Source organism: Oryx dammah, unplaced genomic scaffold, assembly GCF_014754425.2.
Source record: "Oryx dammah isolate SB20612 unplaced genomic scaffold, SCBI_Odam_1.1 HiC_scaffold_13, whole genome shotgun sequence".
NCBI lineage: Eukaryota > Metazoa > Chordata > Mammalia > Artiodactyla > Bovidae > Oryx > Oryx dammah.
In genome coordinates, this window is record NW_024070197.1 from 56,164,577 (window position 1) to 56,189,649 (window position 25,073).

Sequence of the window (25,073 nt, forward strand, 5' to 3'; positions counted from 1 at the left end):
GCTTATATTTAAAAAGCGGAGATGATAAAACTCCTTTCACAGGACTGCTGCAAGGATTAGGAGAGAGAGTTTTGAGGCGCCGAGCACAATAAATGCTGTTTTCCCTCTTTGCTGAGCTCCAGCTGGCTTAAAGGCTTAAGTGCATCCCTGGTAACAACAGGCAGGGTTTATTTTCAAGTTCAGAAGGCCCCTGAAGCCTTATGCACAAAGGTATTGTTATTCTGTGGCATGCCCTCCATGAATATGGATGTCCCAGGCAGGAGGGAGAGAAAAGGTCTTCCTGGGAGCATCTCACAGCTGGTCACATTCTGTATCATCCTTGAGATGTTCTTTGTATTCTAAATGCCCCCAAGCTCAGTCACAGCATTTTGGAGAGGAGTCCACACAGTTAAGGCTGCAGCTCTCTTAAGTCCTGGAGGGGCTCCAGGGCTCCGTCAGGACCCCGTCTGGAGGGGGACACGGCAGAGCCCCTGCACCGTGCAGGATGCGTCCAGGGGTTCCCGTGTCCAGAAGGGGAGGGCACAGCTACCGCAAAGAAATCCATCACCACCTGATGCAAAGAAGTGACTCATTTGAAAAGACCCTGATGCTGGGAAAGACTGAACGCAGGAGGAGAAGGGGATGACAGAGGATGAGATGGTTGGATGGCATCACTGACTCAATGGACATGAGTTTGAGTAAACCACAGGAGCTGGTGATGGACAGGAGGCCTGGTGTGCTGCAGTCCCTGGGGTTGCAAAGAGTCGGACATGAACTGGAATCCCCTACAATGTGGATTTTGTGTTTTGTTTGTTTGGCAGCTCTGCACTGCGTGTGTGATCTTAGTTTCCTGAACAGGGATCAAACTCATGCCCCCTGCAGTGGAAGCATGGAACCCTCAGCACTGGACCACCAGGGAATGCCCCTTACAATGTTCTTGTCTATTTACCCTAATACTCTTACAATTTTTGATTTATGAACATTGTTGCCACATTATTTGTTGCAAATATATACATTATTGTTTATGGGGAAAAAAAAGAAATCCATCGTAAGCCTGGCTGACTTGGCTGATGTGAAGGAGGTGAACTGCAGAGTGAAAAAGTCCTGTGGCTAACCAGCTGAGTTTAATGTCATTTGCTGGGAAGCGGGGGCAAGTTAACCCAGAGGACTGGCAAACATCAGGCCTCTCGGACTTACAAATGAGCGTGCACTGCTCTTTCCCAAATTAGGGGAAGAGTGTGGCGTTTCTAACCAGGCAAGTGTTTCTCACAGGGGAGTGCATGTCCTCAGAGGGGCAGCTGAGGCCGTGTTTGGTCTCCTCCAAGTGCCGGCTGAGCAGCTGGCTCCACGTGCAGCTTCCTGGCCCCGCCCCACAGGGGCTGAACAAGAACACCATGGGACAGGCCCAGGAGCCTGGATTTCCCCCCCCACCCCACACACACTCACCGAGTTGTAGAAATGATCAAAGGCAGATACAAAGAAAGGTGCAGAAATTTAGGGAGTACCTGATATGTTCCCAAGTTGAAAAAGAATTAAAAAAAAGACCCAAGGTTTTCAAGCAACATCAAGAGAAAAGACTATCTGTGTATCAGTTCAGTTCAGTTCAATCGCTCAGTCATGTCTGACTCTTTCCGACCCCATGAATCGCAGCACGCCAGGCCTCCCTGTCCATCACCAACTCCCGGAGTTCACTCAGACTCATGTCCATCGAGTCAGTGATGCCATCCAGCCATCTCATCCTCTGTCGTCCCCTTCTCCTCCTGCCCCCAATCCCTCCCAGCATCAAAGTCTTTTCCAATGAGTCAACTCTTTGCATAAGGTGGCCAAAGTACTGGAGTTTCAGCTTTAGCATCATTCCTTCCAAAGAAATCCCAGGGCTGATCTCCTTTAGAATGGACTGGTTGGATCTTCTTGCAGTCCAAGGGACTCTCAAGAGTCTTCTCCAACACCACAGTGCAAAAGCATCAATTCTTCGGCACTCAGCCTTCTTCACAGTCCAACTCTCACATCCATACATGACCACTGGAAAAACCATAGCCTTGACTAGACGGACCTTTGCTGGCCAAGTAATGTCTCTGCTTTTGAATATGCTATCTAGGTTGGTCATAACTTTTCTTCCAAGGAGTAAGCGTTAATTTCATGGCTGCAGTCACCATCTGCAGTGATTGTAGAGCCCCAAAAAATAAAGTCTGACACTGTTTCCACTGTTTCCCCATCTATTTCCCATGAAGTGTATACAAATTACTGAAAGGAGAGTGGTCTTTGTCTCTCAAAAAAATGATCCTTGAAAAACAGGGACCAGTGACCTCATAAAGAATCCAGAAGGATCTGTGGCTGTTTTTCTCAGAAATACAGGGCCCTTCTCCAGGCATGCAGGGGGTTGTGCTTTGCTCAGCATGGGAGACAATCAGAAGTGAATCAGCCCACCTCGGAGAAGAGGAAGGTGAGGCTCTGACAGCCCAGATGACTTGCCCAGGACGAGGCAGGGAGAAGGGACTTAAGACCATGGCTCTGGGCCTCGTCCTCCCCTCCAAGCACCTAACCAGCCCCTGAGCCTGCCTGAGGAGAGGCCAACAGAGTCTAAGCTTCCAAAACGAAATCCAATTACAGTGCCAAGTGGACCGTCAGCTAGTAATCCAATGTTGGATGCAGGAGCCCCCGGAGCCGCCCAGCACCCCATCCTGCCTCCCTCCCCTGTCTCTGTCCCGCTCACGGGACTCCCACGAGGACCCACTACTCATCCTACCCATGACTGAATACAAACCAAGACAAAGGAGTCATTCTTTACAAAAGCCGGCAACGCAAACCAAAAGACGATGCCGAGAAAAACTAAACGCTGTAATTAAAACGGGCCTTACCTGACTTGATTCCTTTAATGGGGTACGTGGCATGGGCCAGAAAGTTGGGATCGCTGAACATATCTTCCTCATAAACCACAAAGCGCAGAAACGCAAGGCTGGGGTCATAAATCTCAAACGTCACCTTCTCCTGCGTTGGGGCCCAAACAGGGCTGAGGCCATTGTCATCTGGAAGAAGATCCAGGCTCTTTCAGGGGCCCCATTTGTCCTGCTCTGTCTCAGCTCACCATCTCTACACCCATCAGCTTTGGATCTCCTTAGCAGCCATGTAAATACACATCTAGGCCAAGATCTGATCCTTTTTTTTTTTCCCAGTGGCATCGCAGACCTGGCCCTCAGTAAGCAGAGAGGATGGGACCACTTCTCCTTAGACTCTCCCATCTCAACTCCCTGGGACATGGGAGGGATGGGAGGTGGACCACAGAGAAACAACAGGTTTGTAAGAAAGAAAAGAGGAGCTGGGGGCCACATCACTCATCTGATGGGGGAGGTGGGCCAGGCTCTGAACAGGTGGTGGGTTCTGGAGTCACCGGGGAGAGCCAGCCTCAGGGAGCAGGGAAAAGAGGCAACCTTCACCCTCCACAGGGCCAGCTTCACCGGCCAGTCTGTGAGCTGTTATCCGGCTGCCTTTTACCAGGAGCCAGTGATCCCAAGCCTAGAAAGGCCCCCAGTTTGGTTCTTCCCAGGCTTCAAATGGCAGAACAAGCTATTTCTCTGGGCCTCCCTGCCCGCTGTGGGGTCAGATCACCCAAGTTTGGCTGCAGCCCTGGGGGTGAGTCAGCCGCATCTTCTCTGAGCCCTGGACTTAGGTGGGGGCTGATGCATAGAGGGGACACCCCGGAGTGACAGGCACAGGGAGCCTTGGCCTCACCCAGGCCTCCTGACATGGGTGACGGGCTGAGAAACACCACAGTGGGTCCAGCTCTCGGGTCCCGCAGCCCTTCGTTGCCCCTCCGAGCTGCCCATTGAGGGCAAGGGGAACGAAGGGAAAGACCTGGCCACCAGCGCATTAGTGAAGCCCTGCTGTCCAGCATCTCCAATGTGCAGCTCAGCTCGCCTGAAGTCTCAGTGAAGAAAGGACCCAGGCAACTTACTCACAACTGTCGTCTTGAACTTGTTGTTGTCATACTCCGCTCCGCATATCTCCACCTCCACAAAGGGACACGCGATGCTTCGTCCGGGTTTGGGGAGATGACGGGCCCCCAGTACCTAGGACCCCAAGAGCCAAGTGTTAGAATTCCGCCCACCCTCACTCCACCCTGGGCAGAGCTGGAGAGGTTTACATGGGTGGATTCTCGTTTCCTCATCACTGGTGAGGTGCTACACCCTCCAGTAGCGGACACCCCCACCGCTTCCCTGTTGTGGACAAGGGAAATAGCTTCCAAACAGGAGAAGACAGACACACTTAAGAGACAATGCAATGTCTAAAAGTCGGGTCAGTTTTAAAAAGCTTCCACCCCTCAAAGTGGCCATTGCAGGGATAAGCCCTCTCCTTAGTAAAGAGCAGAGAGCCATGTCGCACCTGTTTTATTTCTCTCTCTCTGACCAGATGCTGACCCTGCTGAACCCAGCAAGAGATGGATCTGTAACTCGCCCCACCAACAACAAGGGGAGGTGACCACGATGGACCTGGGGAAACGCCCTCCCGCCTCTCTGCCCTGCAACGACCCTGGGCAGGCACCGCAGTGAAGACCCTCAGCTGCTTCTGGGTGCTGATGGTTTACACAAGGAGCCCAGGCAGAGGGGTGGGGCCTTACCTTGACTGTCAGGGTCATGAGGATCTTCCTCTGGGACTCGGGTGGCATGGGGTCGTACTTCTCCGCCCTCATGCTCTCAGGCTGCAGCACGTAGCCCGTCCGCCCGTTGAGGGAGAATAGCGCGTGGTTCATCTGCATGTACTTATCTGGGGAGGAGAGAGCTGCTGCTGAAAGGGGGCAAGAAGGGGCCCAGGGGCTGGGTAGGGGAGGACTTAGACCTCCTTCCAGAAGTGTCGTGAGAGACATCGGCAGATGAATGGGTAAGGAAGATGTGACACACACATGCCACAGGGCACTGCTCAGCCATAAAACAGGAGCGAGACTGGGCCACCTGTCGCGGGGCGGACAGACCCAGTGTCGATCGTCCAGAGTGGAGGAAGTCCGAAAGAGAAAACCGGGCATCAGATATTGATGCGTATATGCGGAATCTGGAAAAATGGCACTGATGGCCCTGGGCCAGGAACAGAGACACAGATGCAGGGCAGGGACATGTGGACACTGGGAGGCCAGGGCTGATGCCCGCTCCCTGCCCTCTATAAGACAGACAGCTAGCGGGAAGCTGCCAGGGAGCCCGGGGAGCTCTGCGCTGACCGGGAGGCCCAAGAGGAAGGGAGGGGTGCACACAGAGCTGACTCACTTCACCATACAGCAGAAACTAGCACAACATTGCAAAGCAACTATACCCCAATGGAAGATGAAAATAATGTGAGGTGGCTGTGAAAACAGGTATCTGACTTAAAACTATGGGTTTAAAAATTCATTAAAAACTCATGTTATAGGAAGAAAATTAGAAAGAAAAACTCACACTGGGGACAACTTTCCGAGTATGATACAAAGTCCAGAATGTACTCGAAGCTAAACATTTTTACCCAGGAGAAAATTTCTATAGAATCTGACATGCTTTAGAAAAATCTGTTTCACTCCACTGACAGGTAACTTTAACCTGTTAAGAAATCTGATATCTGTTTGCTGTGAATACCTACACCCCCTTAGAAAAATAAGAAGCATAAATATAGTCTGCAGAAAAGAAAATGCCTATGTTTCTTAAGGATATGAAAACCTGGTTAACTTCTCTGTTACTCAGAGAAGTTACCAATAAGGGAAGCTCTGACTACAGTATGACACCAGTTTTCACTATCAAAGACTGAGGCACTAGCCGAAACTAAGTTGGTGAAGTGAAGCCAGAAAGAGTTTCACTCATTTGCATTCCCGCCCACAGCCTCCATGGAGGGCGGTCTGGTGGGATATCTTGTTCCGGACACTCCTGGATACAGGCGTGCAGTGGTTTCGCTCGGGGCCAAGTTGGTCAAAGCTTTTGCATCCGCCCTGCACCACAGGTACTCCCACGTGTGAAGGGAGATTCACACAGGTTACGGGGCCAGTGCCCTCTGTAAGAGCAATGAAGGGAAGTCACCTCGGGCCACCGAAGCAGGGCGTCAGTTGAGGACATGACGGCTCCACTCAGTGGAGTCTGACGCGGGCACAAAAGAGGCAGTACTGAGGAGCAGGCCTCCAAAGAGGCTGAAAGAACCACCGCAGTGCCTCTGCGCCGCGCACTATAGTTAACGCTGCCCTTTGCACGAAGAAGCTTGGCATGCCGGCTTTTTCCAGCAGAGGATTATCTCCAGAAGAGAGCCTGAGCAGAAGGCCTCCAGAGAGGGATGGCCCCAAAGAGGACGGGGGCCAGGACATAGCCACTGGACACCTGGATCCAGCTGTGCCTGAAGCTCCCCTCCTAGACTTTTCAATTACGTGAGCAAACGCATTTCCTTTTCTCCCTGAAACCAGACTGACCATGTCGGTCATTTACATTGAGAAGCCTGCCAGACGCAAAGGTCTGGCATGCCCAGTGGTCCCTCCACCGCTCCATTCAAGGGATGGGACCTCACGCTAGCATGCTGGCTGAACTCTGACGGCTCCTAAGAAAAACTACATGCTCCGGCCACCACGTCGCACTGGTGGCCCCAGAAGAATGTGCCTGGAATGATGCCCTGGCATAGATTTACTGGCCACAGTAGGCCCCCTTTACCTGGAGTCTGGAAATTGAGCGCCACCATCTGGGAGCCGCACAGCCAGAGGCGGAAGGGGTCGTAGTTGGACGAGTCCACCCGCTGTCCTTTGGGGTACACACGGGTCAGGCCCTTTTGATTGTATTTCAGGAGATCGCTGGGTTTCTGTCTGACGATACTGTCAGCCTTCGTCTCCACGAAGGAGCGGATTTCTCGGAAGTCAGGGTTTTCTGCACAAAGAGAGGGAGTCAACATTTATCCTGTGTCTCATGAGTTTTTCTTAACGCCACTGGCAGTATGTGCAGGTCATCAAACGCAACCCGGAACCTCTCTCGGAGAAGAGGTCCAAATGCTTGTGACGATCCTGTCGTAACTGGTTCTGCAGTGGGCTCTTGCCCTCTGGGGAAGTCTCAGAGATGAAAAGGCAGCCCAGGGTTCCCACTGCCTCTTAGTCTAGGATTAATGTAATCTGCTTTTTTTGTTTAAAACTACCAGCAGCCTTGTGCAGGAAACCACCAAAGCGATACAGGATACAGTTATAGAAAGGTGTGGTGCAGGAAGGGATCAGCAGGGAGGAGGTCTGAGTGAAGACGCAGACAGGGCCCTGGCTTCCTCAGCGAAGGTGTCGCTGACATGAGATGAGTGAACCCAGCATCTTGATGGAAGGAGAACCGCCCACCCGCAGGAAGCGGGGATAGAGAGAGGAGACGGGTCCTGTGGAGGGGCAAAGAATGGGAAGCAGCGTAGAGGAAACGCAAACAATTCTTGAACTGTTTGGATAAAGCTCTGCTTTAGGTAGGACAGCTCCTAAACACGCCCGGCCTGGCCGACTCTGGTTAAGAGCTCCAGCCTCTTGCCCTGGACATCGAGAGGTGCCCAGGGGCCAGCCTCCGGGTGACCATTAACTCCGGGGTTTAGGACTGCCTCTCTCCCTGCCCTGGAATTACAAGCAACTACAGGAGTTGCTTGAAAGGGGAAAGAAAATATGACTAGGACCATTATTAGTGCAAAGAACCTGCTGCTTTGGAAAATGTGATCAAAGATCCACTTTTGAATTCTCCTGCAGCAGGCCTCCAAAGATACCCAGGTCCTGCCCTCTGGAACCTGAGACCATGTTCTTTCAAAGGGACTTGGCAGATGGCAGGCTTGAAGTGGGGAGATTACCTGGCCCTAAATGAAACCACACAGTCTTTGTACTTGCGAGGCTGAGGGAGATGGGACTACAGAGAAGAGAAGGCAACGTGACCACAAACGTGGGGACTGGAGTGACATGGCCAAAAGCCAAGGAATGCCAGCGGCCACCACAAGCTGCCGGAGGCCAGGACAGATCCTCTGGAGGGAGCGGGGCCCTGCTGACACCTTGATTTCAGCTCAGTGATACTGACTTCAGTCCACGACTATGAGAGAATAAACATATGTTGTTTCTGCCACCAATGTGTAATAATTGGTTACGTTGGCAGAAAAAAAAAACCAATCCACCCTTTAAGAGGGTTTCTCCTTCTAAAGATACCAGGAGGGCCTGCTTCACCAGCATCCTGGCCCTGAGGACCCTCTGACGGGAAGGTTCCCACTTGGCACGCGGAGGCTGAGCAGGAACCACCGCCACCGTGCTACGTGACAGCGCCAGGCTCAGAAAGGAGCCCCGTGTTCACCGAGGCGGGGAGGCGGGGTGACGGCAGACGCTACCGAGGTTGTCCTTGGTCTTGCTGGTTGGCTTGCAGTAGACGACCAGGTCCGAGAGCTCGATGGCGATGGACTGGTTCTTCTCCCAGTACTTCAAGTTGTTCTCCTGTGTGGAGCCAACCATCTTTAGTTTCAGCTCTCAAGTTGGCCCCTGGGAAACCCCATTTTTCCAGCTCACCTGGCGGGCGCCCTCCTCCTCTGACTCTCCCCCTAGTCTTTCCACTTGGCCCTCGCGCATGAGCAAATTGCGGTGGTAGAGAGTTTTCCCTCCCCTGACCCCCACCCCGCTCCCTGCTTCCTCTGCCTGCAGAAATTCTCCACTACACCGTCCGGACCCAGGAGCAGCATGGAGCTCAGTCTCCAATCGCGGCTCTCGAGAATACCAGGGACGAGGGCTCTTCTTTATCACCACCTCTGTCCTTAACCCTCTTGCTCTCACCCGCTGCCCTATCCAGCCCACTAAAATCACTCTGTCACAGCTCATCCAAAATTCTAGTTGTCCCAGTTCAGGATCTCTGTAGACCATGGCAGCTTTGTGCTCGCTCGCTGTCCCCTGAACCATGCACAGCTCTGTGCAAAGGGCCCTCAGGGGACCAGACCACACGCCATAGACTTGGGAGCCATTCGCCCCTGGAGGACCCCACACCTCAAGTCCATCCCCATGTTGCGGACAGGCCGCTCGCTCCACTCCAAACCAGGCCTCCCTCTCAAGCCCTGCCAACCTTGGACTTATCCCTCCAGGGGCCACGGTGGGGATGGACCCCCTGGGAGGATTATCACGTACAGGTGGCAACATTCAGCATGGGGGTGGGCAGGGGGTGGCGCTGCCTGGCTCCAGGCATCGCACACTGAGTGAGTGCTTGACGGATACTATCTAAGCCCACCCATCCCCAAGAGGAAGACTTTCTCTGTTCTCCAAAGAACCCGCAGCACACAGACAGGGTGAGCAGCTGACCCCAAGCCCCGCAGGCCCAGGCCGAGACCAGAGGCCTAAGCAGCGACCTCACCCGTGTCACCACCCTGGCCCCAGCGCTTCTGCACCCTCGGCCACTGGGTGCCGGAGGAGACCTTGCTGCAGTGCCGCCAGGCTCATAGGCTGGGTACCCCTGAACCACAGCGCCAGCTGTCCTGGCCCCTTGCCCTCCTCCTCCTAGGTGGGTCCCTCTTCCTCTGGACCCCCTGCCTCACTCTTCCAGGACACCTTCCTGGAGACCTCCATCCGGGACTAGGAAAGAGACGCTGCATCCCCCACCCCTTCCAGAATCCCCACGGCCTCCCCCAGCCTTGCACCATCCCTTATCCGACTGTCCCACGCTGGTGCCTTTCAGCATGAGTGTCCAGACCCGTGTCCCGCCCCCCGACCGGAGATAGGTCCCTGGGAAGCAGGACCCCCCGCGGGTGGCGAGTCCCCAGGTGACAGGTGGTGACAGGAGTGTCACGGCAGTTGCCCAGCGGGGACTGGACTCGGGGGCGGGTCTGAAAGCTGTCCTGAGTTGCTGGCTTTGCCGAGCCAGCCAGCCATCAAGCCTCTCTGCCTCAGTTTCCTCATCTGTATGATGGGGCTAACGTGAGTCCCTCCCTGCTGCAGCTATCATGCTAATTCAGGAAGGAGGCCTCTCTCCTCGCTGGGCATGTGAGAAACAAGGGTGCCACACAGACTGCCCCAGAGACACCTTTCCAGGCCAAGGACAAGAGCGTCCCCTTTTTAAACAAGCGGGGGAGGACACCCGAACTCTTCTGGAAGAATGCCTTCACCTAGGACTGCCGAAAAAAGTCCCGAGGCCCCCGTGAACCCTAGCAGTGACCAGCAAACAAGCCTATCACCTGAGCTCAGCAACTACCTCACCGGGCAGATCAGAACGTGAAGTTTGCCAGAGTTCATCTAAGCACACCCAGCCTCCTCCAGCCGCTCCCACATGCCCTGAATCCCCTAGGCACCAAACAAGCTGCAGCGGTAAGGCTCAAAGGGCTGGCGTGGGATGGGCGGGCATGGAGCAGGGAAGGCGTCAGTCAGTCCGTGGCCGATGCTTCAGGGAGACTGAAGCCTTGGCTAAGCTCAAACCCCAGGTGTGCTCTCCTGGTCCCTGTGTCAACTTGGCGTTGCCTTCTTGGTGCACAATCTTCACCACAGGCTGTCTGGGGAGAGGAAACCCTGGCAACGCCACAGCTCACTGCTAGTGACGATACGACCTCTTTAAAGTCAGGGTGGGGTGAAGCAAGCCACACCTGTGTCTCAGGGCGGGGACCTCTGGCCTCACAGAAGACAAAGAAATGAAAGATTACAGAGCATCACTTTTTCTCTCAACTTCAGCAAAAAGCAGGATCAGTTCAAGATGAGACCCAGCTGCTACTTCAAAACTGTGCAACAGCTCCTCTCCAGACCCGCAGAATTTTGCCCAGAGGCTGTCCCAGAGTTTGGTATCACAGCGCTCTTCATCAGTCAGGCTTTGGAAACTAACTAGACAGACCTCAGTGACTGGTCTTTTGCCATCGACCAAAGGAAGCCAGAGATGATGTAAAATTACAGGGCCCCGGGCACGTTCTCGGGGCCTCAGCGAGGAGCTCCCAGGAGTGCGCTGAGGGCACAGTGCATGTTGGTTTCCCGGTGGCACCAGCCGCTCCCACAGCTGGTTGTGCCCAGCACAGGACCTTGGTTACTTCTGCTGCCTCTTATTTTTTGGTTTTGTGTTTTCAACATTCATAATCAATATGAGAAGGCTCCTCTGTCCATGGACTTCTCCAGGCAAGAATACTGGAGTGGGATGTCATTTCCTTCTCCAGGGGATCTTCCCAACCCAGGGATCGAACCCGGGTCTCCTGCATCGCAGGCAGACTCTTTACTGACTGAGCCACCAGGGAAATCACCATGAGAGGACTTAGCAGATGTAAAAGCTCATTTAAAAGGAATGTAGATCAAAGGCAGAAAACAGCAGGCTTGAAGAGCTAGGCTTAGTTTCAAAACCCTCCCTGCGATGGGGAATGAGGGGGACAACCTTCCAGCGAAGTCACGTTTTCTTCCAGAAGAAACGGAGAGAGCCAGGGGCTTCCCAGGTGGTGCTAGTGGTAAAGAACCTGCCTGCCAATTCAGGAGACCTAGGGGACACGGGTTTGAGCCCTATGCTGGGAAGATCCTCTGGTGGAAGGCGTGGCAACCCACTCCAGAATCCTTAGGCCTGGAGAATCCCCATGGACAGAGGAGCCTGGCGGGCTACAGTCCATGGGGTCGCAAACAGTCGGACACAGCCAAAGCAACTTAGCACGCAGGAAGCACCAGGCCAGAGGGTGTCACGGCCACGCCCTCTCCCCTCCCAGCCCCACGCTCGGAGCAGGCTGAGAATAAGTCTACAGGGAACGGTGGCCAGACGCCGTCACTAGGCTGTTTCTCTATCCTCAGCTAGAGGGGCCCAGAACGTCACATGCTAGAACCTGCTCAGGAGGCCCACCGCCTGGCAAGCGGTGCCATCCAGATCGCAATGACAACCACTCGACCGACACTGAAAACCGCACCTGGAAGGAGACGGGGAGGCCATCTCTCAGACGAGCCCCAGGACAGCGGGCCCCACCCCCGAGCCTCGGAGGCACTGCGCTGGAGGCGCCAGCGTGCAGATGAGACGGCCCCGCAGGGGCGGGGCAGCCTGCCGGCCACAGGCTCGCAGTCCATCCCGAGTGACTGACGTGACGGCGTGACAAGCCTTGCAGAGAATAAGGACCCGTACGTAAGGCCTCGTGACGAGGATCTGGGATGGGAGGAAGACGGGAGGCATGCCAGGGAAGGTGCCCATCTGAACAGCCCTTGGCACAGAGTCCTGTAGAGAAGAGGACTTGACTCCGGGCTGTTGGAAAGATGAGTCCTGGGCCTCTGGTGACCGGCAACTGGCCAACTGTGAAGTCGCCCCAGTGGGGGAAGAAAAAGGTCAGGCCAGCACACTGGAGGAGGGAGGCTCATCGCCTGCAAGCGGAGGCCAGAGGGGCCAAGGGGACCTGAGGGAGTTCCGGGCTCAGTCCTTTGGGTCAGGACCTGCCTGAGAAGCAGCTGGGCACACGGGGAACCTTCCTAAAGCTTCTTCCCGGCTCTGCGGCCACAAGAAAGAGCAGACAGCACTGAGCTCCATCACCTAAGAGACGGCAACGCCTCCAGGCCCTCCAGGAATGACGGCAGTGCGATGGTGAGATGCCACCATGACCTCAGGCCCTGCTGTGTGTCAAGCGCGGGCCCAGTGGCGTCCACGCACCGTCCCACTTCGTCCTCACTGCACCCTGGGACTTAGGTACCCGGCTCCCCGTTTTACTGACGAGGAAACCGAGGCCCAGAGAAGTGTGGTTACCTGCCCAGGGTCCAGCCATGCCAGGAGGCACACTCCAGTCGGCCTAGTTCTAACCTTCCTGATCTTACCTAGAACCTCACCCTTCTCAGAAAACCGCCAGTGGTTAGGACTCTGTGCTTCCAGTGAGGGCAGTGTGGGCTTGACCCGGCCCGGGAACTAAGATCCTACATGCCGTGGGGGGCGGCCCCCAGAATAAAAACTGAAACAAAAGAAAGACCTTTCAGGATAAATCCTCAAAAGCTCCTGCCCATCTGGAGTGGAAGTTCCCCCACAAGAACAGAAACTTCTGGAAGCAAGGAGCTGGGTCTTATGAATTCCAGTATGCCCAGGGCCCTTTCCAGTCCAGGGAGATAAGCTCAGTGAATGCACGGGAAGGATCCAGGCTGCTTGGAATAGTATTTAGAAGCAAGATAACATTTAAAATGAGGTTGGCAAAGCTTTGTTGTTAAGATACATGGGGCCAGACAGGCCTCAAACATCAAGGGTCACCGCGCACACACTGAACCTTCAAAGGTTTCGCACGAGACGCAGCCCCCCAGGAAGACCCAGCGCACAATGCTCCTGCTGTCTGAGCTCCCTCCCTGCCCTGCCCCCCAAATTCTCTGTGGCTGCGGCCTGGACCCACCTGCACCTCGGCAGAGGACCAGAAACCAGAGGACACCAAGCTCAGCGGAGCCCAGGTGCCCAGGCTTACCTTGGTGTCCATCTTCCAGGTGATCTCCCGGATGCTCTGGAACCACTCGAACAGCTCCTCCACGCTGTCCGTGGCAAACTCTACCGGAGGGTCGCCCTGCTTCTTGGGCTCCAAGATAAAGACGAAAGGCTTCTGGTTCTTCCCGTGTGGGGCTTTAACTTTGGGAAAAGGATAACAAAAGTCCTGATCAGCCTGACAGAAGGCCAAGGTGACCAGACTTCTAGGCCCCAGGCCACTTCTGTTATGACCCCAAGCCGACCATCACTGTGGATGTCGGCGCTGACTGGGACGTCTATCTTGGATCAGGTCTGGGTTTTAATGCATGTCTTAAATGTGAATGTGACCTTATCTAGAAATGGGGGTCTGGGCAGACGTACGGAAGGATCTCAGGAGATCATCCCTGCCTTCCAGGTGGACCTAAACCTGAGAACCAGTATCCTCATCACAGGAAGGAGAGGAAAAGGGAGCCCGAGACACCGGGGAGTCAGCTGGCCATCAACGATGGAGACAGGGACTGGAGTGATGGGCAGAGGGCACACGTGGCCAGCAGCCCCGAGAAGCTGGGATCGGTCTCTCTGCAGAGAAAGCATGTCCTAGACAGAGAAAATGATGGCTGCAAGAGGAAAAATTATCTGCCAAATAATCCCCTCAGCTAAGACCCCTGGGCTCATCTGCCAGGCAGTGCTCTAAGCAGGTCTCCTCCCACTGTATCTTATTTAAGCCTCGTTGCCGCTTCCTGGGGTGCTACTCCCATTCTGCCCATTTCACAGGAGAGAAAACAGAGACTGGTTGAGGCAGAGTAGCCCACGGAAGGTCACAGAGCTGGCAGTGGCCAAAGCGGAGGCTCAACTCAGACCTGACTCCCCTTCCTGCTCACCACCCTGAGCCACAGGCCTGTGCCCTGAAAATGCAGCACAGGGTGGTACAAAGGGCAAGGGAAGGGAGGACAGAACGCCCTAGATCCGGCGGAGCTGCTCAGTCCTGTCCAGCTCTTTGTGACCACCAGGCTCTTCCGTCCATGGAATTCTCCAGGCAAGAATAGTGGAATGGGTTGCCATTTCCTTCTCCAGGGGATCTTCCCGACCCAGGAATCGAAGCCAGGTCTCCTGCATTGCCAGCAGATTCTTTACCATCTGACCACCAGGGACGTCCTGGATCCAGCCCATCCCATAACTTGCAGCAGAACCTCAGGCAGCTCCTATGGCCACTACGGGGCTTGGTTTTCTCATCTGTTAATTGGAATGAGAGTCCTTCTCCCACTTGCTGAGGCAAATGGACTGATGGGCTGCGGTGGGGTGGGGGTCGAGGTGGGAGGGGCAGAGGACGTGGAAGCCAGCTCTGGAAACCTGGGCAGCCCCAGAGAAGCAAGCTGCTCCGGCTTCTTGCCCAGAGAGCCTCTCCTCACTGCCTCCAGCCCTTCCATCTTAAAAGGCCCAGGAAGCCCTGTGCAGATCACACCCCTGCCACCACAGGCCCACTGAGGCTGTGGGCTCCCTCCTGCCCCAGGCTCCAAGGGGGAGGCCAGGCTTCCTGACGCCCAGCTGAACTGAAGGCAGCTGCAGCCTTGGGGGGGTTATGACAGGCGCAGGGTCTCGCAGGGCCTGAGAGGTGGAGCTGGGCTGAGAACTGACACCCCCAACCCCACATGCCACTGAACGGATGTCTCAGCTCCTCCGAGAAAAGCCCAGGGAACCCAGCCAGGCCCCTGAAATAAGGATGACGGCGTTGGGAGTAACAGCAGCCCAAGCCCGTCCAGCACTTGTTACGTACGCACCAGACTGTTTTCACACTGTACAGATGTTAATAGCGTAGCAATCTATGAGACGTAAGATGAAGTCATTGACCAGCCTGGCCCAATACTCAGCTTCAGTACTCAAGCTGAGGCTAGAAAGACCCACCCCCTGCCTGGGGCAGTCCAAAGGCCAGGCTCTGGGGGTGGGGGGCGGAGGGGCGCAGAGGGGACGACTTGGGTGGGAATCCAGGCTAAGACCACGTGTGCACATACCAACATTATAGATGTTGAGATTCAGGATTCCTCTGCAAAGGGACCCTAAGGGATTGTCTTCAATAATCTGTGAAGAAACAAGACATAACTCACATTCGTCTTAACGGGAATAATAAAAAGATAAACCAGTTTCCAAAGCACACCGTTTAGCAGAGACACTGCCTGTGGAACTGTTTAAAATGCATTTTCATCTCAGGCTACGTCCATGGGGAGAGAGCTAAATAATGAAGCCTGTTGCTGATGGGGACCCAGCAGGGAGTAGGTGCCAGCAGGCTCAGCATTTCATTTCCCAACCTGTAAAAACGCGCCTTGTGCAGTCTAGAGCAAGTTTCAAAGTGTTTCCGCAGATCTGGTTTCAAAAAAACACCCTAGACCCTTTGTTGTGATGTTATTATGAAATGGGACTGGCCTCCTTTTCCAGCCCAGTTCAAGAACCTTCTGTGGTTCCCTGTGTCCTACGGAACCAACACCCAAGCTCTGCAGTCTGGCCTCCGGGCTTTCTGTTCCATCTGCCAGCACATCTGAACCATCCCAGAAGCCAGAGGAGATGGGAATATCTTGGTCTCTGAAAAGTTTGTAGAACTGTGTATCTGCCCATCACATGGACTCATCCCCACCCTCCACTGGGCTAATGCTGACTGTGGGTAAAGGGCAACATGGGACAGACACAGCTGGGAGGGTCACGTCTCTGCCTCAGGCTGAGCACAGTGAACTGCATTTCCACCACCACACTTTGGCTCAGGCTGTACCTCCCACCTGGAATTCCCTCCTGCTGGTCTCTCGCTGTTGAACTCTAACTTGACCTTTAACGCTCAAAGGCCCCTTCCTCCATGCAGCCTTCCCAGACTGCCCCCAACTCTCTTAGAAGAAAGTCTAGGATTTCAGCCTCAGTGCACTGCTGTCACCTTGAAGTAGCTGCTCGTCAAGCTTTCTGAGCAAGAGGCAGTGAGTAGAAGCTAGGTTTGCAATGTCACCAGAAGAGCCTCCCCTCACCCCCGACACGCGCCGGCTTGCTTACTCACACCGAGCACGTTCTGAACGTCTGGCTGGCCAAGCTAAATGTGTTTCATCTGCAAGCCGGTTTAAGCAAAGGACAAATTCCCCGTCTGGCCGTTGTCACTCTGGAGGGAATCCTGCATACGCAAAGCCTTCCGGCCCAGCACAACCTAATTTAAACCTGACTATCTGGTCACAGACTTTCACCCACAACTTGGGGACAGTCCTAACTTCCCCATCACTCTGCTGTCCCTGGTCCAGAGCTCAGGGCAACATACGCAAAAACATGTCCACGGAGCGGGCTCAGCAGAGCCTTCAGAACAGGATCGGCGGGTCCCTCCCTGCAACGAACCATGGAGACTCACCTGCTTATCCGCCTCCTCCCCTTCTGCTGGTGAAATGTCCTCGACATAATTGGACGGGAAGTACTGCTGGATTCTGGTCCCATAGTCTCCTTTCCACCTACGGAAACACAGAAGGCACTGTCGGGGCCTCAGCCGAGCACCGTTAACCCTCATCACTGCTCACTAGCTCCCTGCTGCTGGGGCGGGAGAGGGGCCGGTGGCCGGGCCAGGATTCCCCCCTCAGGGTCCTCTGCTGTGTCCCCCAGCAGTGACTGCTAGGGCTCGCCATCCCCTGACCATGATCCTAGTGTTTGGCAGAGCCACCGAGTCCAAAGTTTCAGTGCTTTAAGTGGACATCAGATACTGTACAAGACAAAAGCTTGGTTCTAGCAGAGGCCCAGGCCCTTCAAGGGAGGGCTGTGAATTTAGAGACAGGGGTGAGGGTAAGGAAGGGTCTGCCGTCAGATGGCCTGGACTTGAGTCCCAGCTCCTCCACCAACCACACTGGTGCCCTGAGCCTCAGACCCTCTGTCTGGGTGTGGGGGCGGTCCCCGTGTCCCCCTCTGAGGATCTTACCGGGGCCATAGGAGTTAACATCGTCTTGCATTTACATATAAAGCGCTCCATAATATTAGTTCTTGTTATTCGGCTAAAACTGTGCCCCCACCCCCGACCTTCCCACCTTGGTAGCAACACTAACCACATGAGACATTATCGACTTTTACGTGTCTTGACTCAAAGAAACTGACCGCACCTCCAAGATGCCCCCAAGTCTGATGCCTGGACTGGATCCTCCTCTGAGCTCTCCCATGGCCCACTTTCTGCAGCCAGGGGGCTCCTTCCAGAATGCTCTTCTGACCCCACCACACTGAGGCCTTCAAAATCAAGCCGAGACTGTGTAGCTTGGCCATCATAATGCTCTAACCCAGGGACCTCAAGTGCTGCCTCTCTCTGACTTGAACCGGATATTCATTCCAGACCGTCTGTGGCCCACTCCCCACATGGCCCTGCCATGCTCTCTACCTTCCATGCCATACTCAATGCCCTCTATAGCCACCTAACAATGTAAGACTCAGCCGGGGTCTTCCTCTTCCAGGGAGCCTTCCCTGACTGCCAGGCTGAGTGCTCTTCCTTTGTGCTCCCTGGCATCTTTCCCCACAGCTGTCAAAGCAGTCCACACCTTACATTAACTTAGTTACCCATCAGTTTCCCTCGCGATCTTCCTCAGTCTTAATCAAATCTACACTCGGCAGCGCTTAACACATTACTGACTGGAAACATATTAACTCCACAGGCTTTAGTTTCTGCAAAAATTCCCTGGTCAATAATGTTAACAAATGTTTGCTGACCTGAACAAGGAGAGAGGACTGACTGTCCCACGGCCTGGTGGAAACAGAATTGCCAGCTGTGAGCCCCTTTCACATACTCTTCAACCTTCATTTATCCAGCCCCATCTCCAGCAAAGTCTGGCTGTATGGGCAACTGTATGGACCATGTGCCCAGAACTGGGTAGTTTACAACTGCGGCCCAGGTGTAATTATTAACTATGCATTCCCTTCACTCTCAAATGCATCCCAGTTTAAACAAAAATGATGTGGTCCTCTAATCTGGAAGGACGCAAAAAAAAAAAAAAAAAAGTGGTTGACGCAGGCATCCCACTAGGTGGCGATAGTGACACCAGGGAGAGAGTAAGCAAGGAGGGCACCTCAGGAGGGCCTACAGTTTACCCGCAGTCCCTCGCCAACAGCACTCACTCCAGTCTCTTAACCCATCTTGAGACAAAATCCTCTGTGGATCCAGGTAAGCAATGAGTTTGAAAAGAGGGTGTTCTCCAAATTGAAAAAAAAAACAACTGGTAAACCTCTGGATCTAGCACACGAGTGAGTCGAGAGTGTGGCCCCTTGAGTCAGAAGGCCTAGCTTCAAATCTCAGGCTGCTATGTGACCCTGGACAAGGCACTGCTTCTCGTGCCTCACTGTCCTCATCTGTGAAATGCAGGGGAGAAAAGAAGCAACCTTCCAAGGTCGCTGTGTGGACCACATGAACGACTGCAAATGAAGTCCTTACGACAGTGCTCGGCACTGCTCCATCTGAGCCACTGTTCAGATCTCTAAGTCAGGTGCGCCATCTTCCAAGAGGAAGAAGCACCAATTGTGTGAGGTGCCCGAGTCTCTGCAAGGGCTCGTGGTTATGAACAGTCCTTACTGCTCTAAGATAGGAACCATCCCATGAAACCACCTGCTGAGGGAACCTATGGGTGGGCAGAGAATTCTTCTCCCTGGGTGAAAAAAAAGGGGAAGAGATAACTCAACTGTCGCACACCCAGGTGCCTTTGGCCTGGGTGCACCTCTTTAATTAAATGCACCTCTTTAATCCATGATGGGGCCACTGCACAGGGCACGGGGCTATGCAATAGCACAAGAATTTGAATTTAAAATGCACAGGCTTGCATAATGGGAAGAGCCTGCGGTGTTCAGTAGCTGAACTTTGCAAAGCCTCGTTCACTGCATCTATTCATTGCCCATGGGATTCTCCAGGCATGAACACTGGAGTGGGCTGCCATGCCCTCCTCCACGGTATCTTCCCGATCCAGGGATCGGACCCACCACATCTCTTATGACTCCTGTGTTGGAAGCAGGTTCTTTACCACTAGCGCCACCTGGGAAGCCGACATAAAGCAGAGATAATCACAGTCATAACCCTGCAGGGCTGTAACAAGAATTTGCTTAGATAATGTATGAAAGCAATTAGCATAGTGCTTGCCACACAGTAAGACCTCAATAAATGGCAGCTACTATTACAATTAATATGTAGTATGATATACATTAATAAATGACATTATCATAATTGCTATTGCTATTTACCCACTTTTGCAAATAGAGCATATATCGGTCACCTTCCCAAAAAAAGTATGACAGGTCAAAGCCAGGCCAGAACAGGAGATAAAGGGGTCGGGGTTCAGCCAGCGCTTGAGTCTCACCACTAGAAAGGGACAGGTCGAAGGGCCCAGCTCCCCTTAGCCTTACCAGCCCCCGGGCTCCTTGGAGACGTTGTGGATGAGGGCACCGCGGCAAAAGCTCAGCTCATCACTCTGCTTGGCTCTGTAGTCATACAGAGCTTTCACGGTTCTCTGAGGCTTTCAGGGAAAACAAGAAGGTAAAGCGTCAGGCCAGGCAAAAGAAGGAGGCAGCTACACTTCCTGGCACGTTTGGGTCTTCTCAAAAGAGAGGGCGGCTTTAGTCCAGGGTTATGGCGCCATCTGGTGGCGAAGGGCTTGCATTGCCAGGGAGCCACAAGGGGAACTGGCCTAAATCAGAGCCTAGGTTTTTCCAGTAGTCATGTACAGATGTCAGAGTTGGACCACAAAGAAGGCTGAGCAGTGAAGAATTGATGCTTTCGAACTGTGGTGCTGAAGACTCTTGAGAGTCCCTTAGATAGCAAGGAATCAAAGCAGTCCATCCTAAAGGAAATCAACCCTGAATAATCATTGGAAGGACTGATGCTGAAGCTGAAACTCCAATACTTAGGCCACCTGATGCAAAGAGCAGACTCTATTGGAAAAGACCCTGTTGCTGGGAAAGATTGAAGGCAGGAGGAGAAGGGGATGACAGAGGATGAGATGGTTGGATGGTATCACCAACTCAATGGACATGAGTTTGAGCAAGCTCCAGGCAATGGTGAAGGACAGGGAAGCCTGGGGTGATGCAGTCCATGGGGTCACAAAGAGTCGGGCATGACTGAGCATCTGAACAGCAACAAAGGGCACCTCAGAGTGAGCCGGTATTTCCTCAACAGAGGAAGGACACGCCTTTCAGGCGAAACCATGCCCACCGTCTCCAAAGTCCTCACTACCCATATTCACCAGCCCACTCAGCAGTTCAAGCTCAACACTGTTTCTGGCGGCCCCCGAGCCTCACCAGCATTTTTACTGGTGATGCCCGGACATGCCCTGGGATGCTGGCATTCTCCAAGTGCCAGAGGTGCTCCTCCATGAAATCACCAAGTGTGGCCTCTGCACTGGCAGAAACAAGACGGAACTGAGGGCAGAATTCCTCCTCCGTGATTTGCCACTGGGCAAGCACGAATGCATGGCACGATGAACACCCACAGAGCAAGCAAACGCTTAACGGGAAAACCTCCAAGACTGCCAACCCGCTTAGATCAGCAGCTTCCCCTCCTCCAACACAAGGAAACGGGAATGCGGCTTTTCACAAGGAATCCACGAACTGCTCCTCAGAAGCATGGGGCTCTGGAGTCAGACGTGGCTCAAATCCTTGGTTTGCCCCTTCTGTACAAGAGCTATATAATCTTGAGGCTCTCTCGGCCTGTCTCCCCATCTGTGAAATGGGAATTAAAGCACTGTGTACTTCACAGGGTCATTGAGACTATTAAGTGAGACAATACACGCAAGGATAAAAATGACAACAGCGAGCATTTCTTAAGTTCTTACTACAGTCAAAGCCCTGTTTTAGGCCTTTTATCTACAGTTATCTCCTCTAATCCTTATAATCCTAACAGGCAGGGAGTAGCGATGGCATCCCATTTTACAGATGAGGAAATAGAGGTCCAGAGAGATGAAGCATCCTTGACCAAAGTCAACCACCTGGCAAGTGGCTGAGCAGAGAAAAACTCCATTAATATGAGTTACCACCACAGTCTGTGATGCTTACAGTATGGGTTCTGTGAGCTTTGCCAGGGGAACTCCAACCAGAGCTTTTGAACTTGACTCCTCAACCTGCAAACAGAACCAGCTCTTCTGTGCATCCTGCTTCAAGGGCAGACCGGACATAGGGAGCAGAGTTGTCTCTTTCCCCATGAAACTCTACAGCTCACTGCCAGACTCCAAGGCCATGAGGAAGGTACAGCCAGTGGCAGGGGCGGGGGGGGAGGAGGGGCGGGCACGTAGTGGTGTCTACTAGGAGTAAGTCTCCAGCCTGACGGATGGCAGGAGAGGTCCTCACATCACGTCCCTCATGAACTAGAGAAATGAGCCACCCATCGCATGAGCAAGCAGGCATGTGGCACCACAGAGTGGCCACAAGTGCATGTCTAAGAGCAGCCAAATCCTAGCTCCACACATATCATCATTCATGTACAGTTGTCTCACCTGTACAATGGGCACAAAAATGGTACTTAATGCCTGGGGCTGTTAGAGGACTAACGAGCCATCAGGCGCTTAGCTCAATGCTCGCTGTGTGGTCATCAATATGTGTTACCTGTTATTACTGACCTAGTCACTCCAGTCCTAAGAACTCACCCAAAGGATGTAAAGTGAAAGATACAAAACCTCACAGGTGAAGAATTCATTTTAGCGTTAACAAGAAGAGCACAGCCTAGAGACAACCCAAATGGCCATTGATGGAGACACAGCTAAAAGGACCCAGTCACCTAGAATATTCTACAGCATAAAAAATATTCTCTCTTTAAGTTACAATTCCAGTCCAGGTTTAGTTCAGTTGCTCAGTCATGCGACCCCATGGACTGCAACACGCTAGGCTTCCCTGTCCAGGGACCCAGCCCAGGTACTGCATCGAAATTGCGTGGCCTACCAGGTTCAACAAAAAATGGTCATTAAGTAGATCAGCAGTGAAGAAACTCACTCGTGGCCGAGTGGCAGGTGAACAAAGAATAGAAATGGCAGGTGCTGGGGTGGGGACTGTAAAACACATCTCCCCGCAGACAAGGACCAGAGGGAACGGAACACCCACAGGTGCAGATGGCCACTGCGTCAGGATGGCGAGCCCAGGGCGGATTGTTTTCCCTGCCTTGAAAGTGTTTCCCTTTTCATTGTTACATCATTTTTCAATCACAAGAATAATAATTGTATTTTGAGGTACTTGCCATGGTCTGGCAGCTTGCACTCAAACTCCGCATACAATCATGTTTTACTTGGCTCACTGACTATAGGAAAACTTCCTCTACATACCTTGGTATAGCGACCAGCGTTTAATAATGGGGAGATTTCACATCAAACATCCAGATTACTGGCTTGTCTTGAGAAATCAGAAGACCCCGCCTGGTCTCTGAAATGGCAGCTGCTGACGGGGGTGGCTGCTCTTGAGATGGGGCGTGTCCTCGGTTTACCATGATCTCCACCATCCCTCAACATCTGCCTGACATGAGGCCATATCATTCTCATAACCAAAGCATCTGTCAGTTCTAATAAATGGGTTCTGTTTTTTCTATTTGGCTAAGTCCCCTAATGCACTTCACACCCGGTTCCATGCACCCACAATTTTTCAAGACTTCACTGCTTGCTGAAAGGGATTTGCATTGGCCAAGGATTATAAGTTTAAAAGAAAATCCCCGGAGTTTTAGAGCCCACCAGCAGGGTGTCCCTTCCAAAGTGAGAACTGTACACTAATCACAGACAAGACAGCCCCGCCAAATGGAAAACTCGCCAGCATTGCTCCTCTGCAAGCTCCAGCTAAATTTAAGATGAAACCAGGAGCTTCAGGCTAACAGTAAAATCCAGCCCTACCTGCATGAAATGACTCAGCAGCCAGGGTGGGAATACGAGATAGCGTGCACACAGCAGAGGGGTCGCTGAACCAAGTGGAATTTATAAACACCACAGGCTCAGTCAGTGAGCAAGGAACATCTGAAAGACTTTCAATTAGAAGCTGTTGGGCCCAAAGGTGGTTCATCAAACTTCAGAATTTTAGCAAGACTCAGTCACATTTGGATGGAATTCTATTAACCTCTTCCCTGAAACTAGATGTCACTTTGTCAATCGTAATTTCTTCTCCCCTCCAAGAATTCTTTGGCCGAGTTTTCCAAAACGTTCCCTTGCCCTGTTTTAACTGGGGTAGACCCTGTGTCAATCTGTTTGTTGTTGTTTAATCGCTAAGTTGTGTCCAGCTCTTCTGCAACCCCATGGACTGTAGCCCGACAGGTTCCTCTGTCTATGGTATTGTCCAGGCAAGAATACTGGAGTGGGTTGCCATTTCCTTCTCCAGGGGATCTTCCCGACCCAGGGATCGAACCCGCATCTCCTGCACTGGCAGCCAATTTCTTTACCACTGAACCACCTGGGACGATCCATGTCAGTCTAGTGACGAGGTAATAGTGTGAATCAGAAGTTTGCACTGTACCATTGAAGGATTGATTTCACTGGGATCCACATACATCCTGCTGACATCATAGAGGGAGTTTATATCTCTTTCCTGTAAAAGAAGAGAGAAAAATAAATAGAGTCATTCAAGCTCCCAGGACAGCCCTAACTTGGAACAAGGATTCTACACATCCTCATGGTTTCCTGCCTTCTAGTAGAAGAGCTGAAACCTCAGTTTATTCACCTTGTAGGCAGAGCCAGTAAGAAGCTATTAAGAAATTCCCCAAAACTTGGAAATGTTACCCCAGGATCAGAGGCCCCAACATGGGGCACCATCCTCCTTTGTCAAAACACAAGCCCTCAGAGGCACTGGTGTCAGGGGTTAAGCTCACCACCCTTCCGGACCCACCTTCAATGTCAGCAGCTTGAAACGCCACCGCGGGATTACTCAAGGCACAGAAACTGGTAAATGCCACAAAGCGGGAGTTCTCTCCGCAGAGCAGGCAGTAGACCTTCACCAGCACACACTGGAGACCCCTCCTGCCCTTCCCCGGCCCCCCACTGGGCTGCAGCCTCACCCCGCATTGCGGTCCTGCACCCGCCTGCCCCCCACCTGGAACCCGCCACCTTCACAGCTCCCCAGCCGCTCCGCCCCCCGGCTGCCTTCCCACCCTCTGCAGGAGGCCGGCTCCCAGCTCCCGGCCCCAGTCTAATGCAGTGCCCACCCCACAGCGCCCCATCCTGTTCTCGTCCTCACGGTAACTTGCCCTGCCCAGGGGCACCTTTCTAGAACCTGAATGTGCCAAGGGCTGACGGTGCTCCGCCGAGCTCTCCCAACATCTACACACGGCTCCCAACAGTGCACAGTCAATCTCCTTTCAATAACGTACTGAATCTGAGAGGAACTGGGACATGATAATCAGATTGGCCCCCTTCACCGCTCAGAAGCCCCCAATGGGAACTTCCCTGGTGGTCCAGGTACCATTTCCACAGCAGGAGGGGCAGGTTTGATCCCTGATCAGGGAACTAAGATCCTTCGTGCTGCATGGCATGGCCCCCCAAAAGAAGAAGAACCCTCCAACGGCTCAGAACAAAAGCCGCTGTGCGTGGCCCCACTCCATGCAGGCCCATCCTTATTTAGGTCTGCCCCAGCCCTGGACCACTTAGGTCCAGCCACACCAGCCTCTCCTCTTTGCCTCCTTGCATGCTCTCACCTCAGGACCTTTGCACTGACTGTTCTCTCTTCCTCCTCACAGCTGCAGGCTGTCTCCTCCACTTCCCGTAGTGTCTGCCCACGTCTCCTGGTCAGCAAGCCCCTCCCAAGCACCCCCGAGAACTGGAGCCCCTTCCCCATCATCTACCCACTTAT

At 53.2% G+C, this 25,073-nt stretch overlaps 1 protein-coding gene across 1 annotated transcript in view; it reads right to left on the reverse strand.

Moving 5' to 3' along the window:
- The window catches only part of PLCG2 (phospholipase C gamma 2), a 155,080-nt gene that overhangs the window by 16,208 nt on the left and 113,799 nt on the right, over positions 1 to 25,073 (reverse strand). Inside the window, exons 21-30 of the mRNA XM_040254066.1 lie at positions 23,745 to 23,816; positions 19,677 to 19,786; positions 16,672 to 16,768; positions 15,311 to 15,377; positions 13,306 to 13,463; positions 8,290 to 8,392; positions 6,624 to 6,833; positions 4,595 to 4,740; positions 3,932 to 4,046; positions 2,838 to 3,005 (exon numbers count right to left, since the gene is read on the reverse strand). Coding sequence (XP_040110000.1) covers positions 2,838 to 3,005; positions 3,932 to 4,046; positions 4,595 to 4,740; positions 6,624 to 6,833; positions 8,290 to 8,392; positions 13,306 to 13,463; positions 15,311 to 15,377; positions 16,672 to 16,768; positions 19,677 to 19,786; positions 23,745 to 23,816 — 1,246 coding nt within the window. The remainder of the gene's footprint in view (positions 1 to 2,837; positions 3,006 to 3,931; positions 4,047 to 4,594; positions 4,741 to 6,623; positions 6,834 to 8,289; positions 8,393 to 13,305; positions 13,464 to 15,310; positions 15,378 to 16,671; positions 16,769 to 19,676; positions 19,787 to 23,744; positions 23,817 to 25,073) is intronic.